Here is a 15,236-nt window from a genome sequence, read left to right as displayed (position 1 = left end):
CAGTTAGCAGTTTTGGTAAATTTGTTAAAACCGTAGCCCTTCTGGCTGAGCTTAGTAACGCTTAAGAAAATTTGTCCCACATCGCTCTCCGTCCGCCGCCCGGCTTTTCTGCGCGCGCGGATTATCTCTGGCCTAGAAGACTGCGATGGCGTTCCTGTGTCAGCGCGACAGCTACGCACGGGAGGTGCGGACCGGTGGGCGAGGGTCCTAAGGACGAGGGTGCCATCGGGAGGGAGGGTGGATGCAAGCTCCAGTCTCGGCGTAAGAGGATAATGCGTACACTCCTCTCTCCGCGCAGTTCACCACCACCGTGGTCTCTTGCTGTCCCGCCGAGCTACAGACGGACGGGAACGGCAGCAAGAAAGAAGTGCTGAGCGGTTTCCAAGTGGTTCTGGAAGACACCCTGCTTTTCCCCGAGGGTGGGGGCCAGGTACTAGGAGCAGCCTCAGCCCGACCACCCCCCTCAGGAACGCCCACATTCCAGTTCGCTCCTGCAGAAAATGCGCTCGCCCTTTCCCAGCCTCAGTAAATCAGAGGGACGTGCGTTCATTGTGTTATTCATTCAGCACATGCTTATATAGACAAGACACATGCAGTGTGTCATATTCCAGGCGCTTAAATAGACTGAACAAGACAGTGCTATTAAATGCCTGTATGCCAGGTGTAAGTAATGACAATGTCACTAGAAATAAGCTTGGTAAAGGGAAAGAGTGGTGGAATGCTCGCCTCTGCAGAGAACCTTCTGGACTACTCGGTAGTTGTCTGTGAAGGAAAGGGGTAAGCCAGTGCAGGTATTTAGTGGTTCTGGGGCAAGAGAAATATTTCGGGTAGACAGAATAACTGTGCAAAGGCCCTGAGATGGAAATCAGCACGAAACATTTTACAGCGACTAAGTTGCTGCTCGGAGAGTTCAGAAGAGGGGCATTGCCTTTACAGAGAGACCTTTCAGTGCTCTGAGGGAGAGCCTAGCTACAGCTTTGGAAACAAGAGTGCCGCCCAAAGTGGGCGTTATAGGAGGGGTCTTTTTTACCAGCCGGGTTGATGGTATAAACAAGGTCAGTGAAACCTTGAAAGAATCACTGAATCTACATAAGTGTAACGGGCAGTGCTGTAGTGCCTGATCTTGTGCGTGCTGAGGACAAGCTAGAGAGCTTTGGAAGGGTGATTGATGCTAGTTCAGAGGGCCTTGGAGGGTCTAGGAAGGTATAGTCTCCTTTCAGGAAACCAATGAACTGTGGAGGATCTGAGGCAAAGAGGAATTCGGTAGACCCGTGTGGGGGTTGGGAGGAGCCCCAGGTTTTGCTTTTTATTTTTTATTTTTATCAGTTCCTTATTTTCCCACATCCCACATCTGATCTGCTAAAGAAAGCCCCTTGACCCCCGTGTCTATAGAATGCTTCTTCTTATTTTTATTATTTTTTTAAAGATTTACTTATTTATTTTATGTAAGTACACTGTAGCTGTCTTCAGACACACCAGAAGAGGGCAGTGGATCCCATTACAGATGGTTGTGAGCCACCGTGTGGTTGCTGGGAATTGAACTCAGGACCCCTGGAAGAGCAGTCAGTGTTCTTTCTTTTTTTTTAAAATTATTTATTTATTATATATGAGTACACTGTAGCTATCTTCAGACACACCAGAAGAGAGCATCAGATCTCATTACAGATGGCTGTGAGCCACCATGTGGTTGCTGGGATTTGAACTCAGGACCTCTGGAAGAGCAGTGAGTGCTCTTAACCGCTAAGCCATCTCTCCAGCCCGCAGTCAGTGTTCTTTTTTTTTTTTTTTGGTTCTTTTTTTCGGAGCTGGGGTCCGAACCCAGGGCCTTGCGCTTCCTAGGTAAGCGCTCTACCACTGAGCTAAATCCCCAGCCCCCGCAGTCAATGTTCTTAATCACTGATCTATCTCTAACCTGTAATCCTGCCAGCCCTGAATTTTCCCTATTAGACATTACTTCCTTGTCTTCCTGATTTCCCAGACTGTTAGGTCTCTTTAGATTGAGTTTCTGTGGCGAGATCTGTGTATCTTATCTACATGTTATTTGGATAGCTTGTAGCAGCTGGCACTAGATACTTTTCTATTATTTTCTTAAAGGATTCATTTATTTTATTTATATAAGCACACTGTAGCTGTCTTCATGCACACCAGAAAAGGGCATCAAATCCCATTACAGATGGTTGTGAGCCACCATGTGGTTGCTGGGGTTTGAACTCAGAACCTCTGGAGGGGGAGTCAGTGCTCTTCACAGCTGGACCATCTCTCCAGCCCTGGATACTTTCTAAATAATGAATGATATTGTTTAATCTAATTCTGGTGCCAATGCTGAGGTATGTGTGGTTAAAGGCAGGAACACTCAGACCACTTTAGACTTTTTTTTTTTTTTCTTTTTTTTCAGAGCTGGGGACCGAACCCAGGGCCTTGCGCTTGCTAGGCCAGCGCTCTACCACTGAGCTAAATCCCCAACCCCCACTTTAGACTGTTAAATATAACCAAGTCAGTGGTTCTCACCCTTCCTAATGCTGCTACCCTTTAACCCAGTTCCTCATGTTGTGACGCCGCTCCACCATAAAATTATTTTGTTACTACTTCGTAATGAAATTTTGCAGTTATGAATTGTGACATAAATATCAAATATTCAGGATATCTCATGTATGACCCCTTGAAAAGGTTATACAAACTTCCAAGGGGTCGTGACCCACAGGTTGAGAACCACTAATTTAAGGTGCCAACAGAAAGGATTTAGGATCTTTTGAGTTTTACTAAAATCTTCAGTGCTGGGTGTATTTCCTTTGGTTTTAATTCTGCTTTTCTGCCCCCAAAAACAACACATATAGGTGTTCAAATCGAGGACAGAGAATCCCGTCAGGGGGTTGGGGAATTAGCTCAGTGGTAGAGCGCTTGCCTAAGGCCCTGGGTTCGGTCCCCAGCTCCGAAAAAAAAAAGAAAAGAAAAAAAAGAAAGAAAGAAAGAAAGAAAAGAGAATCCCGTCAGGGAGTCAAGTGGGCCCCCCTCATTTGACATTGTCTTCTCTTCGACTAGGAGGCTCAGATTCTGGGTCTGTCTCTCTGAGAGCTTCCCTTGGAGGCTTTTCTCATCTAGGTAGGGTGAGCCCTGCCCCAAGGTTGATTACTTCTTTCCCCTAGCCTGATGACCGTGGCACCATCAATGACATCTCTGTGCTGAGGGTGACCCGTCGTGGGGCCCAGGCCGATCACTTCACGCAGACACCTCTGTCCCCTGGGAGTCAGGTCCAGGTCCGGGTGGACTGGGAGCGGAGGTTTGACCACATGCAGCAGCATTCAGGTAAGGGCCACAGGGCAGGGACATCCAGGAAGATAGGCTGTGAATAGCCACGTGACAATGTCTGAGCTGGGGTTGCAGGTCTCTAGGGATCCAGGCAGTATGGAGGGAATATTGTGAAAACAACATGAAGGTTAAAGTTCCAGAAGAACTGTTGGCCTTTTTCCCTCCTTTTTAATTTTGTTCAATTTAATTTAACAGGGGAAGGGGGAAAGCACATGTCATTATGCCTGTGGAGGCCAGAGGACAACTTGTGGAATTCAATTCTCTCCTTCAACCCTATGGGTCTGTCTCTCACAGCATCTCCTCCCTGTCTCTCACAGCATCTCCCTGTCTCTCACAGCATCTCCCTGTCTCTCACAGCATCTCCCTGTCTCTCACAGCATCTCCTCCCTGTCTCTCACAGCATCTCCCTGTCTCTCACAGCATCTCCCTGTCTCTCACAGCATCTCCCCAATCTCTCACAGCATCTCCCTGTCTCTCACAGCATCTCCCCAATCTCTCACAGCATCTCCCCAATCTCTCACAGCATCTCCCTGTCTCTCACAGCATCTCCCCAGTCTCTCACAGCATCTCCCTGTCTCTCTCAGCATCTCCCCAATCTCTCACAGCATCTCCCTGTCTCTCTCAGCATCTCCCCAGTCTCTCACAGCATCTCCCCAGTCTCTCACAGCATCTCCCCGTCTCTCACAGCATCTCCCCGTCTCTCACAACATCTCCCCGTCTCTCACAGCATCTCCCCGTCTCTCACAGCATCTCCCCAATCTCTCACAGCATCTCCCCAGTCTCTTGGGTCATTCATTCAGCATCTCCTCAGCCACTCAGGTCATTCCAGATGCCTCACTGGAGACAGTGCGGCAGTAACTGAGTGTCTCCATCTATCCTCAATTATCTTTCTACTTCCTTCTACCACAGTCGTCCCAGTCCCCACACTCGCCATCTTCCCTGTGGACCTCTGACTGGTTTCCTCATGTGCAGTCTTGCTCCTCTGTACCTCAGCCCAAACTGCCTTTTCTTTTCCTCACATTAGGGGCGAAATCCAGGGCCTCATGCCACAGAGCAGTCCTTTTATTTCCTTGTACTGCTGCTGGTGGTTGCACCCAGGGCCTTGCTTGTGCTAGCCAAGCCCTCTGCCACAGAGCAGCCTCAACAATCTTTAAAAAAATAAAAGAAGGGGTTGGGGATTTAGCTCAGTGGTAGAGCGCTTGCCTAGTAAGCGCAAGGCCCTGGGTTTGGTCCCCAGCTCCGAAAAAAAGAAAAGAAAAAAAAAAAAAGAAAATGAGATCACCTCACTCCGTTGCTCTTCAAAATCTTCCTGTTGTTCTTGTGTATAAAGCTGTTACCAAGGCCTACAGACCTTGCATATATATTCTGACCTCATCAGGACCCCCACAGCTTGCTGTCTGCACCTCCCACTGCATCCATCTTTTTGAACAGACTACTGTTTCCTCCTCAAGGCTTTGCCAGTTCTTTACGTCTTCCCTCTTAATTCTCCCTCTTCTCTCTTACTGCCTTCTTCCTTCTCATCAGTCAGGAGTGCAGGTGCACCTTGGAAGTCGAGCTCTGTATGCTGCATGTGGTAGGTGTTCAGTAAACATTTGTCAGATGAATGAATGCCACACACCAGAACTCCAACTCAGACCCCACTTCTGAGGAGATACTTTGCCTTGGCAAGTTATTGTGAAGTACCATTGTAAAGCTATAGGGCGAATTCTCAAGCCAATCATGGATCGATCTGTCTGTCTGTCTGTCTGTCTTCTATACTCCCCACCCCTTCCTCAGTGCTGGGAATGGACTTAGAACATTATACTTACTAAGCAAGCACTCTGTCACTGAGACAGACTTCAGCCCTTATGGTTTTCAGTAAAAATGCCTGTCCGGCCTTTGGTTGAGTGTCTGAGATGACATTATGGGATGTGTGGCTGGGCTTTTCACTTTGCTCCTGTCTCACTCTTGGCTCAGGGCAACATCTCATCACCGCTGTTGCTGACCTTCTCTTTGGGCTGAAGACAACATCATGGTGAGTAGAGGCACACGGTGTGCTAGGTCCCCGTGCCAGGTTAGGACAGGAAAGGGAAGGACACTGTTCAAGGTGCCTGTCTTTTGAAGACTGGCTCATGGATGCTCTTGTGTCTCTTAGGAGAAATGTAGGATGAGACAGACATCTGCCTTTGATTGGGAAACAACAGAGTTTAGAGCCCAGAGAAAAATTGATTCCACCATTGCTTGGCTTTGGTCCTGTTCTTTATTTTTTTTCTTTATTTATTTTTTTAGTTCTTTTTTTCGGAGCTGGGGACCAAACCCAGGGCCTTGCGCTTCCTAGGCAAGCGCTCTACCACTGAGCTAAATCCCCAACCCCTATTTTTTTTTTTAGATTTTTTATTTATTTATGTATGTGTGTACACTGTCACTGTCTTCAGACACATCAGAAGAGGGCATTGGATCCCATTACAGATGATTGCGAGCCACCATGTGGTTGCTGGGAATTGAACTCAGGACCTCTGGAAGAACAGTTAGTGCTCTTAACCATTGAGCCATCTCTCCAGTCGTCCTGTTCTTTATTGTGCTTCCTTTGTAAAATGGAATGGCAGTCTTTACTTATGGGGCTGTGTGTGTGTGTGTATCCAATAAAATCATTTATATGCTTTTTTTTTTTTTTTTAAAGATTCTTTCTTTTTTTTTTTTTTTTTTTTTTTGATTCTTTTTTTTTTTGGAGCTGGGGACCGAACCCAGGGCCTTGCGCTTCCTAGGCAAGTGCTCTTAAAGATTCTTTCTAAATAGCCCTGGCTGACTTTGTAGTTTGAGGCTGGCCTTGAACTCACAGCCATTAGCCTCCTGAGTCCGGATAAGTGTGGCCCCCACCTCTTTTGTTATGGGAGCCTCAACTCACTGTGTATGTGCAGGCAATCTTTTTTTTTTTTTTTGAGCTGGGGACCGAACCCAGGGCCTTGCGCTTCCTAGGTAAGCGCTCTACCACTGAGCTAAATCCCCAGCCCCTGTGCAGGCAATCTTAAAGTCCAGTCCTCCCTCCATCTCCCAAGCATTAGGATTCTGGGCTCGCACCTTCAGGCTCAGTGTGAACACGCCTCAGGAACTCCCAGCATGCTGTGCCTAAGCTTCTTGTTCTGACAGGGAATTAGGGAAACTCCGGTGTGTGATCGAGTTGGACAGCCCTTCTGTGACTGCTGAGCAGGTAGCTGCCATCGAGCAGAGTGTCAATCAGAAAATCCGAGACCGGCTGCCCGTGAGTGTGCGAGAGCTGAGCCTCGATGACCCTGAGGTGGAGCAGGTGAGAAGAGAGCCGGCAGCAGTTTTCTCAGAGTGGCTCTCCAAGGGCTCCTCATCAAATTTCAGACAGCCCTGTTACCTTCCCTCTGTTCCAGGTGAGGGGCCGGGGCTTGCCCGACGATCATGCTGGGCCCATTCGAGTTGTTACCATCGAGGGTGTTGACTCCAACATGTGCTGTGGGACGCACGTAAACAATCTCAGTGACCTTCAGGTGAGAAAGGGCTGTGGAGTATTTGAGGACCAGTATGGGAAGCAGGGCTGGGGTGGTTGGTGAGTCTCTCAAGTCTCTCCTTTGTTACTTCAGACCTAAAGAGGGGGTCTGGTCTCTCTTGCCTTTATGTCCTAAGACCCACTGAGGGGTGTGTGTGTGTGTGTGTATCTGTGTGTCTGTCTGTGTGTGTCTGTATGTCTGTCTGTGTGTGTCTGTTTGTATTACCCCCTTGGTATAGGTCATTAAGATTCTGGGCACTGAGAAAGGGAAAAAGAACAAAAGCAACCTGATATTTCTGGCTGGGAACCGGGTACTGAAGTGGATGGAGCGAAGTCATGGAAGTGAAAAGGCCCTGACCTCACTACTTAAGTATGCCCTGCCCTGCCTTGCCCCGCCCCGCCCCCTGCTCCCAAGGCCTGCACCCCAGGGCTTCACATTTCCACCTGCTGGAGAGACAGAGTGACCTGCTCCTGTGGGTCAGGTGCTCTGGATAGCAGCTCAGATCCCACAGAATGCTTTAGTCCCGTGTCCTACCTCCCAATTGCTAAGGACCTCGTCAAATGTTCCCATCTTGAAGAAGGTACCCCAGCAAGGAGGGTATCATTGATTTCGGTCCCCAGCCACAGAAGGGCCTGGGCAGCTGGTCCTTCTCCATTAACCGTTGTCTTATAGGTGTGGAGCAGAGGATCACGTGGAAGCCGTGAAAAAACTCCAGAATGCCACCAAGCTCCTGCAGAAGGTGATTGGTGCTGTGGGGAGTGAAGAGGGCCTGGGCCCCTCACCTGGGCCCATATGTGGATTCTCAAAGGGTTTGAGGGCAGCACAGGAGGATAACGATTGCGCTCTGTTATCTTTTCCGCATGTCTGAGTTCTCATATCCATTTCAGAACAACCTGAACCTCCTTAGAGACCTGGCTGTGCACACTGCCCACACCCTCAGGAGCAGCCCAGCCTGGGGAGGCGTGGTCACACTACACAGGTGAGAACTGAGAGGCCCAAGTCTCAGCCTCTCCCCACAGTGCAGTGCACACTGGGGTGTGGGTTGCTGAGTGGTTGGTTTACTAGTGAGCAGACCCCAGGAAGGGTGCTACTGAGTTCTGGGTTTGATAGTAACATCTTCACTGTAACTACATAGGTTTCATTAGCTCTTTTCCTGGCATCCCTCACCATCTAACAGGTCTGCGAGTATCTTGGGACTCCATGGGTATAAACCGATGAGAGTGAAGGCGTCTTCTCTATGCTAAGGGGCCTGGGACTTTGTGCACTCAAACAGGAAGCAATGAGAACTGTCAGTTCTCAAGAGGAGGAACCTGGCCTCCTAAGGTGTCACACCACCACTTCCTCCTGGGTCTCATTCTGTGTCCTTTGTCATAGGAAAGAGGGTGACTCTGAATTCATGAATATCATCGCCAATGAGATTGGGTCAGAGGTAAGAGGAACAAGAGAGTCCGCTTTCACTATGTAGAGGCCCTGGGAGGTGTGAATGAGGAGTTAGCTTAGCCAGAGTCCCTTCAGGTTAACACAAGAAGAGTTGAAAAAATTTGATCCAGATTGTTTTCCAAGCAGTAGCTGAGTTCAATCTCTGTTGTTAGGAGAACTTGAAAGCCACCTAGATCCGTGTGCTGTGAGAACGTCGGGTTGGTGAGACCCTTTGAAAGCCTCTGCCCCAAGTCTCACCTGCCTTTCTTGATCCTCATAGTCCAGCATAAGAGGTTGCCCTTACTTCAGACCCTTTACAGAAGGCTTCCTGGGGCTCAGGCCCAGGTCTCTGTGATTCTGCTCGGTACACAGCACTGAGTCTCACGGAGCTGGTCTAGCCCAAGAGACAGGTGTTGTCAGCATTTGTAACTTGGAGGGACAAATGCTGGAGGAAGAACACATTACTTAAAGAGAAGGAGCGGCTTCAGGGCCAGGTCACAAAGCCTGCTTAGAGGTAATCAGGTAGCCAAGGAGCAGAGTGTCCAGCAGAAGGAAGTGGTATGGTGGTTTAGGCAATGGCGCATAGGGTGTCTGGTTCAGCATAGACAAGAAAGGGTGGTGGAAGTGAGACTGTGAAAGGTTTCTTCTACTCAGTATGGTTGCCTTCTGCGGCCTTTTAGTGTTTAACCTCCTGGCCATTCTCATAAAGCTTGTTGGCCCAGCATGCCAGGGTTGAAGACTACAGCATCATCATTGATAACATCTCTGTGGTTTAGAGGATGGTCTGTTCTTGACACAGGGCTTAGGGGAGTCAACCCCATGTGTGCTCATCTCCTTGTCCTACCTTCTAGGAGACCCTCCTGTTCTTAACTGTGGGGGACGAGAAAGGTGCTGGGCTCTTCTTACTGGCAGGCCCGACAGAGGCTGTGGAGACCCTGGGGCCCAGGTAATGTGAGTGGCTCCTGTGAGGTGGGGAGGCTGTGTACTTCTGGCGTATGGATGCAGCCTTGTGCTACTTACACATCTGTGATGTCCTTGGTTCATAGAGGCACGTGAGGCAGGCTGAGCAGATGTGCTCTGATACAGGCAAACCTCGTTGGACAAATGCTGGACCTTATGTCATGCCCTTGAGGTCTCACATTTAAAGGGGCAGAAGGAGACCAGAGCCCAGGGCTTCTGTTTGTTTGTTTGTTTTTTTAAAGATTTATTTTATTTATTCCATGTATATGAGTACACTGTCGCTGTCTTCAGACACACCTGAAGGGGACATCGGATCCCATTACAGATGGTTTTGAGCCACCATGTGGTTGCTGGGAATTGAACTCAGGACCTCTGGAAGAGCAGTCGGTGCTCTTAACCGCTGAGCCATCTCTCCAGCCCTTGTCTCTGTTTTTAAGCAGTGGTTCTCAACCTCTCAGTGCTGAGATCCTTTAATACACTTCCTCATGCTGTGGTGACCCCCACCATAAAATCGTTTTGTTGCTACTTCATAGGTGTAATTTTACTACTGTTATGAATCTTAATATAACTATCTGAGAAGCAGGATATCTGATATGCCACCCCTGTGGACAGGTCATTCATCGTCCACAGGTTGAGAACCACAGTCCTAAAGCTAGGTCTTGTCTGATATGGTTCTTGGGGAACTGGGAACAAATGTTTCCTCATGGCAGATTGGGATCCAAAACCAGGCCAAAGTACAGCTAGCAACAAAGTCACATTTGGTTTTACTAGGGTTACTTATAGGAACAAAAATTATTCAACGATAGCTGTGTCACCAGAGCCCAACCCAGCATGGGTGACAGCTCCCAAAGCTGGGAACCTGGAGCTTACTGTGTGAAGAATGCACACGTGGTATTGCGTCTTTGCCTGTGTAGTTGCTGTCCCTGAGCTCTGAGTCACACAGCCCTTTGCTCTCCCTTGTCTGCTTCTGCCTCTGTGCAGCGCAGCCCACTGCACTGGTTCTGCCCAGTAGTTCCCCCCCCCCCTCTCTCCCTCTCTCTCTCTCTTTCTTTCTTTCTCTCTGTTTCTTTTGAGACATGGTTTTTCTGGGTAGCCCTGGCTGTCCTGGAACTCCCTCTCTAGACCAGGCTGGCTTCTGTCTCCCAAGTACTGGGATTATAAGCGTTTTTTCTTATAATCCTGTTTTTTTTTTCTTGTTTTTTTTTTCTTGTTCTTGTTTTAATTACATTCAGAGGTATATGACTCCTGTCTTTTGGGGGCATTAGAATTTTCAGTCACCATTGGCTCTCTGGAGTTTGTGTTCCTTGGAAACATCAAAGGAAAACATAATTATTTATAATGGAGACTCATAACAGGCATCCTTAGGTGGCCTTAGTGTGGTTTGGCTTGTAAACTGTCCCTTCCTCCCTCCCTCCCTTTTTCCTCTTTCTTGGACGAGGTTTTATCCTGTAGCCCAATCTTTTGACTCTCCTGTCACCACCTCTCAAGTATGTACCAATATAGACGATTTTCTCTTTTTTTAAAAAAAGATTTATTTATTTTATGTATATGAGTACACTGTCCCTCCCTTCAGACACACCAGAAGAGGGCATCGGATCCCATTACAGATGGTTGTGAGCCACCATGTGGTTGCTGGGATTTGAACTCAGGACCTCTGGAAGAGCAGTCAGTGCTCTCAAGAACTGAGCCATCTCTCCAGCCCCGACAGTTTTCTTAAATAGTCTCCGAGGCTGGCCTCAAACTTGCAGTCCTCCTGCATCAGACTTTGAGTTCTAGAAATCACCTAGTCCGTCCCTCTAGACCCGAGGACCACCCTTGGCTTTTGACTTCTCACAGACTGTCTCTGAAACCATCTCTCCATTCTCCAGGGTAGCTGAAGTCTTGGAAGGCAAAGGAGCAGGGAAGAAAGGCCGCTTCCAGGGCAAGGCCACCAAGATGAGTCGACGGGCAGAGGTGCAGGCGCTTCTGCAGGACTATGTCAGCACACAGAGTGCTGAGGAGTGAGGGGCCAAGATGCCATCCCTGTGACCACAGCACTTGCTTGGATAGTAAAATATCATGACTCAAATATGACTGCGTACTGCTGTGTATGTTACTGTGCATGATCCGAACACTGCGTTCCAGTGCTGAGCGATTAGCACTGTGCATCGTTTCTAGCTTGGCTCCATCAGGTTGCACCCTCCAGGAGTGGACATTAAGTCAATGAAAGTTGCGGACTGATCTAGGTCCTGCCTAAGGCTTCATGCTGTGGTATAGTTGCTTATGGCTAGTGCAGGACTCGACCCAGGGCTTAGTCTATCCAAATCTCCTTGCTTTATTTTGTCTGGTTTGTTTAAAGATATATTTATTATATACACAGTATTCTGCATATATATCTGCGTGTCAGAGGGTATCAGATCCCCATTACAGATGGTTGTTAGCCACCATGTGGTTGCTGGGAATTGAACTCAGGACCTCTGGAAGAGCAGTCAGTGCTCTCAACCTCTGAGCCATCTCTCCAGCCTTTTTTTATTTTTTTGAGGCAGTCTTTGTCACCCAGGCTGGCCTCACAATCATAAGTGTTGAGATTATGGACATAGGCTTCCGGCTTTCATACCTCAGTGTATGTGTGTACACATGTGTGAACATGTGTATGGAGACAACAGCAGTTGTCCTCAAGGTACCATCCTGTTACTGGTCTTTGGCTACTTTGTGGGTTCTTCTTTCTTCTACCCTTCTCCACCCCTTTTCTTTAACCCTTTCAACCCCTTAACACTAAGTAGGAGAGAAAAAAGGATAGAGAAGGAAGAAAAAAGCTCCCTGAATCAAAAGTCAGGGGTTGGAAAGAGAGCAGTGCCATCACTAGACTACTTCCTGCTGATGAGGAGATAGAGTTCCTAGGGCAAGTTTGATCTTTGCAGTCTGGGTATCTAATTTCTTCTTCTTTCTCCTTTGTGCACGACTGCTTTTTTTTAAAAAAAAACTTTTTTAGATCTATTTATTTATTACATACATAGTGTTCTGCATATATATATGACAGACGAGGGCACCAGATCTTACTATAGATGGCTGTGAGCCACCATGTGGTTGCTGGGAATCGAACTCAGGACCTCTGGAAGAGGAGTCAGTGCTCTTAACCGCTGAGCCATCTTTCCAGCCCTGTGCATGACTGCTTAACAAACCATGACCACCACCAACAATCACCTGCTGCTCAGGGCCCTCTAAAGGGAGGGGCCCCAGAATTTCAAATGTCACACAATTGCAGAAACTATGGAGAGCACAAGGCAAATCATAGTCAGCTGCTGCAAAGTAGACCCATATCTCACACTTGGGATTAAAACAAAAACATTCTCTCAATACTTTTTCTCTCTCTCTCTGTATGTGTGTGTTTAAAGATTTTATTTTATGTCTACAAGTGCTCTATCTGCATGTATACCTATGTGTCAGAAGAGGGCATCAGATCCCATTACAGATGGTTGTGAGCCACCATATGGTTGCTGAGAATTGAACTCAGGACCCCTGGAGGAACAGTCTGCTCTTAACCATTGAGCCATCTCTCCAGCCCCAAGCCTGATTTTTTTTCACATGGGTTATCAGAATCATGTTACCTCCTCATGGCTTCAAGACAACAGCTTTGTCAACTGAACCATCTTCCCAGTTCTTCAGTCCTCTTTGTGTATGATCTGCGTGTGAATGCAGGTATACATGTATGTGTTGTGTGTATGGTGTGTGTGTGTGTGTGTGTGTGTGTGTGTCCTTCTCTGCCTCTTATCTCACCATAGGAGTGCTGGGATTAAAGATGCATGCTGCTGTGTCCTACCTGTTTACCTGTTTGTTTGTTTGTTTGTTTGTTTGTTTTGTTTTGAGACAGTTTCTCTGTGTAGCCCTGGCTGTACTGGATGGAACTCACTATGTAAACCAGACTGGCCTTGAATTCAGAGATCCACCTGCCTCTGCCTTCTGAGAGGATTAAAGACGTGAACCAGCACGACCTCGCGTGGCTTTTTGTTTGTTTTGTATTTTTTTGTCTGGTTTGTTCAGTTGGTTGGTTTACAATGTCTTAAATAAATAAAATATATGTATTTATTTTGTCTGTGTGTATGCCAAGTCTGTGGATGGCACAAAACAACTTGTGTGAATTGGTTCTCTCTACCATGTGTGTTCTGAGGATTTCACTCCGGTTGGCAGCCTCGGAGGTCAGTCCCTTTACAGGCAGAGCCATCTTGCCAACCCGGACCTGGCTTTTTATGCGGGATCCAGGGTTCTGGAATCAGATCATCTGGCTTGCAGCAAGCACTTTATCTACTGAGCCAGCTCAGCACCCTGGCCGTCTTACAGGGTACCAACCACATTCGTGAGTGCTCTGCCCGCGTCACATAATCATATCCTAAAGTCTGCAGCCTCAATGTACCCCACTGGGGAGCTGGGGACACAGTGCTGAGACCGTGGAAGGAGTAATAAGACAATGGCAGACGGGGCATTTGCTCGGCATCACTCAGGTGGGCTCTGTCCACTCGGAGCACGAATGGTTTATTCAAACTTGGGCTCACTTAGAACAAGTCATAAACCTGCCTTGCTGGGCAAACAAGGCTGTCTGGCTTACTGCTGAGGCACTCCTGCCCTCCAGTTTCTTGACCTGAACTTGGGGACATCAGCATAGTGTCCTAAGAGAAGGAACTTTCTGAAATAACTCAATTAGGAAGACACATAAACACTGGGGCAGATGACATGAAAACAGAAGTTAGTTGTGTAAAGCAGGATAAATAACTGACGACATCACTTAGGTCTGTCACAGGGTTCTTTTTTTTTTTTTTTTTTTTTTCAGAGCTGGGGACCGAACCCAGGGCCTTGTGCTTGCTAGGCAAGCGCTCTACCACTGAGCTAAATCCCCAACCCCTGTCACAGGGTTCTTAATCCAGTGCCTGGGCCAAGAATTATGTGTTCGGGGAAGGGGTAGATGAGGTTCACCAGAAAGCACAACAGAGAACAGACTGATTTGCTGGGGAAGAATCTTAGAGGGGCCTGAGAGATGGCTCAGCAGTTAAGAGTGCTTGCTGCTCTTCTGGAGATCTTGGGTTTGCTTTCCAGGACCCATATTGGGTAGCTCACAGTCACCTGTAACTTCAACTCCAGGGAATCTGATGCCCTGTTCTGGCCTCCTCAGACACATGCACACATGCAACAGACAGATATAAATAAACTCACATTTTTTTTTTTTTTTTTGGTTCTTTTTTTCGGAGCTGGGGACCGAACCCAGGGCCTTGCGCTTCCTAGGCAAGCGCTCTACCACTGAGCTAAATCCCCAACCCCATAAACTCACATTTTTATAATGTGTTGGAGAAGTGGCTCAGCAGTTAAGAGCACTGTTCTTCTAGAGGAACCAGGTTCAATTCCCAGCACCCACATGGCAGCTCTGTAGTAACCAGCTACAACTGTAGGGATTATGGCTATGGTACTAGGAGAATCTAATTCCCTTTTGGCTTCTTCAATTACCAGGCATGTAACGCACAGACACATGTCCAGGCAAGACACCTGTACAAATAAACATGTAAAAGGGGAGCTGGAGAGATAGCTCAGTGGTTAGAAGTGCTGGCTGCTCTTCCCCAAGTTTAGTTCCCAGCATCCACATGGCAGCTCACAACTGTCTGTAATTCTAGTTTCAGGGGATCTGAACCCTCACATGGACATATAGGCAAAACACCAGTGCATATAAAAAATAAATCATTTGGGGCTGGGGATTTAGCTCAGTGGTAGAGCGCTTACCTAGGAAGCGCAAGGCCCTGGGTTCGGTCCCCAGCTCCGAAAAAAAGAACCAAAAAAAAAAAATCATTTAAAAATATTAAAAGGAATCAGTTATGTCGACATACAGAGATCATACTTCAGCATAACTATGGTATCATGGCACAACCGTCTTCTTGGAGTGTGAAAATGGAAGAGTCCCCAGGGCAGGGGCAGACAGTGACGTTAGAAATGTCCCTCGTTCCCACCTCACCCTTCGGTCCTGGGAGAAAGGCCATGAGTCCACACTATGCCAGAGTGCCTGGGTTTGTTTTTTTTTTTCCTCAGTGAGACCTTAAA

At 47.7% G+C, this 15,236-nt stretch overlaps 1 protein-coding gene across 3 annotated transcripts; it reads left to right on the top strand.

Annotated features, from left to right (window-relative positions):
* Positions 1-132: 132 nt before the first annotated feature.
* On the top strand, positions 133-13,240 carry Aarsd1 (alanyl-tRNA synthetase domain containing 1). Of its 3 annotated transcripts, none has more exons than NM_001034109.2 (12): positions 133-184; positions 299-430; positions 3,144-3,303; positions 5,263-5,320; positions 6,433-6,589; positions 6,684-6,800; positions 7,039-7,169; positions 7,473-7,539; positions 7,688-7,779; positions 8,175-8,229; positions 9,071-9,165; positions 11,048-13,240. In NM_001034109.2, exons 1-12 carry the CDS (start codon positions 146-148, stop codon positions 11,181-11,183), a joined length of 1,239 nt encoding a protein of 412 aa, NP_001029281.1. In that variant the 5' UTR covers positions 133-145; the 3' UTR covers positions 11,184-13,240. The 3 variants fall into 3 exon arrangements, with proteins under 3 accessions (NP_001029281.1, XP_087430216.1, XP_087430215.1); XM_087574090.1 differs by having other exon boundaries at positions 6,659-6,800; positions 11,048-11,247; XM_087574089.1 differs by having other exon boundaries at positions 299-1,756; positions 2,928-3,303; positions 11,048-11,247.
* The last annotated feature ends 1,996 nt before the right edge of the window (positions 13,241-15,236 follow it).

This window comes from Rattus norvegicus, chromosome 10 (assembly GCF_021556685.1).
Source record: "Rattus norvegicus strain SHRSP/BbbUtx chromosome 10, alternate assembly SHRSP_T2T, whole genome shotgun sequence".
Taxonomy (NCBI): domain Eukaryota; kingdom Metazoa; phylum Chordata; class Mammalia; order Rodentia; family Muridae; genus Rattus; species Rattus norvegicus.
Note: the sequence above shows the minus strand (reverse complement) of the source record. Positions and strands in the feature narration are given on the sequence as shown.

Coding starts and splice junctions, on each gene's coding strand:
- Aarsd1 (NM_001034109.2), top strand. CDS start 146: ATGGCGTTCCTGTGTCAGCGCGACAGCTACGCACGGGAG. Junction 7,170..7,472: donor GCCCTGACCTCACTACTTAA/GTATGCCCTGCC, acceptor GTTGTCTTATAG/GTGTGGAGCAGAGGATCACG. Junction 7,780..8,174: donor GGCGTGGTCACACTACACAG/GTGAGAACTGAG, acceptor CCTTTGTCATAG/GAAAGAGGGTGACTCTGAAT.